Source organism: Suricata suricatta, unplaced genomic scaffold (genome assembly GCF_006229205.1).
Source record: "Suricata suricatta isolate VVHF042 unplaced genomic scaffold, meerkat_22Aug2017_6uvM2_HiC HiC_scaffold_3395, whole genome shotgun sequence".
Classification (NCBI taxonomy): domain Eukaryota; kingdom Metazoa; phylum Chordata; class Mammalia; order Carnivora; family Herpestidae; genus Suricata; species Suricata suricatta.
Window position 1 is genome coordinate 1 of NW_021880380.1, and position 1,517 is coordinate 1,517.

A 1,517-nucleotide genomic window follows, 5' to 3' on the forward strand; every position below is an offset into this window, starting at 1 on the left:
CATGTAGACCTGGGGTTGCAGGCCCTCCCATGACCCCTGCCCACCTGCAGATCTGGGACGTGGTGGAGAAGGCAGACATCGGCTGCACTCCCGGCAGCGGGAAGGACTATGCCGGCGTCTTCACAGACGCGGGGCTGGCCTTCAAGACCAACAAAGACTTGCAGACCCCGGATCGGACAGGTGAGGGCCGGGCGGGAGGCGCCTCCACCACGTGCTGAGCAGGTGAAGGGCCCTGTTCTGAGGTCAGAGGCCCTTGCTCCGAGTCCTGCCCAGACACCTTCTAGCGAATGGCTGCTTTCTGAGCCTCAGTTTCCTCAGCTGTCAAATGGGAGCGCCAACACTCCTCCCTCAGGGCTCCTGAGAGGAGTACATCGGGGACCCGAGTCAGGGCTTACTCCATCTTGTCCCCTCCCCTCAGAGCTGGAGTGCCCCAAAGCAGCTACCCGGCGCCGCCGCTCCGTGATGCTCATGGAGAAGAGGATGGACAAAGGTGGGGGGCCCCGCCCTTCCCCCCGAACCCTGCCCATCCGGGGCCCAGCCCAGGAGGGAGGAGGGCAGGGCCTGGCCGTGGGGACGTCCTACCGGTGGTCTGCCCCAAGCCCCTCCTTTTTGGAAGCCCCGGCTGAGAGCCTGACGTGTCGTGTCCACACAGTTGGACAGTATCCGAAGCAGGTGCGCAAGTGCTGTGAACACGGCATGCGGGAAAACCCAATGAAGTTCTCGTGCGAGCGCAGGGCCCGGTACATCCAGCACGAGGCGTCATGTGTGAAGGCCTTCCTGGAATGTTGCCAGTACATCACCCAGCTGAGGCTCAACCACTCCCGCAACGTTCACCTGGGGCTGGCCCGGAGTGAGTGCACCTGCCCCTGGGCCGCCAGAGGCGGGAGGCTTGGTCAGAGAGGGGAGGATCAGGTCTGAGGGAGGAGGGCCTGGTCAGAGTAAGGATAGACCAGAGTAGGGAGGCTCCGTGAGGGGGGGCAGGCCTGGTTTGAGGGAGCAGGCCAGCCAGAGTGGGGAGGCTTGGTTAGAGGGGGAGGTCTGGTCTGAATGGGGCGGGCCCTGTCAGGGGGAGGAGACGTGGTCCGAGGGAGACCACTCTGATGTGAGAGGGTCTGGTATGAAGGGCAGGACTTGTCTGGGGGAGATGGACCTAAGTGAGGAGGGAAAGGGCCCGCTTGGGGGAAGGATGCCTCTGAGCGGGGAGGAGGGTCTGTCTAAAGGAGGAGGAATCTTCTGCCTGAACTGAGTTTTTAGCTCACCTTTACCAAAGAAAACTCATTTGTGTTGCTTTCCAAAGAGGTGCCTGACTCATTACCTAACAACATCTGTTGGTTTGTATTCATTCATTCATTCAGTCAGTCAGTCAGTCAGTCAGTCATTCAATTCTGGATAAGTATATACACTTGAAACTTTACTTCTCAGGCCAAATAAATCTTAACCAAGAGAAATTTCTCTTACAAGAAGCCCATTGAAAGCAGAACCAGAGTGCCCCCCGCCCCCCCCGCCCCCGCCAATGA

The 1,517-nt window shown here is 59.8% G+C and overlaps 1 protein-coding gene across 1 annotated transcript; it reads left to right on the forward strand.

The window, feature by feature from the left end:
* Positions 1 to 50: 50 nt before the first annotated feature.
* On the forward strand, positions 51 to 892 carry LOC115285019 (complement C3-like; the record flags this gene model as incomplete). Its single annotated transcript, XM_029931439.1, has 3 exons — positions 51 to 180; positions 419 to 490; positions 653 to 892. Coding segments are annotated over 3 exons (442 nt in total), but the record flags the coding sequence as incomplete, so codon positions are not given.
* Positions 893 to 1,517: the final 625 nt, after the last annotated feature.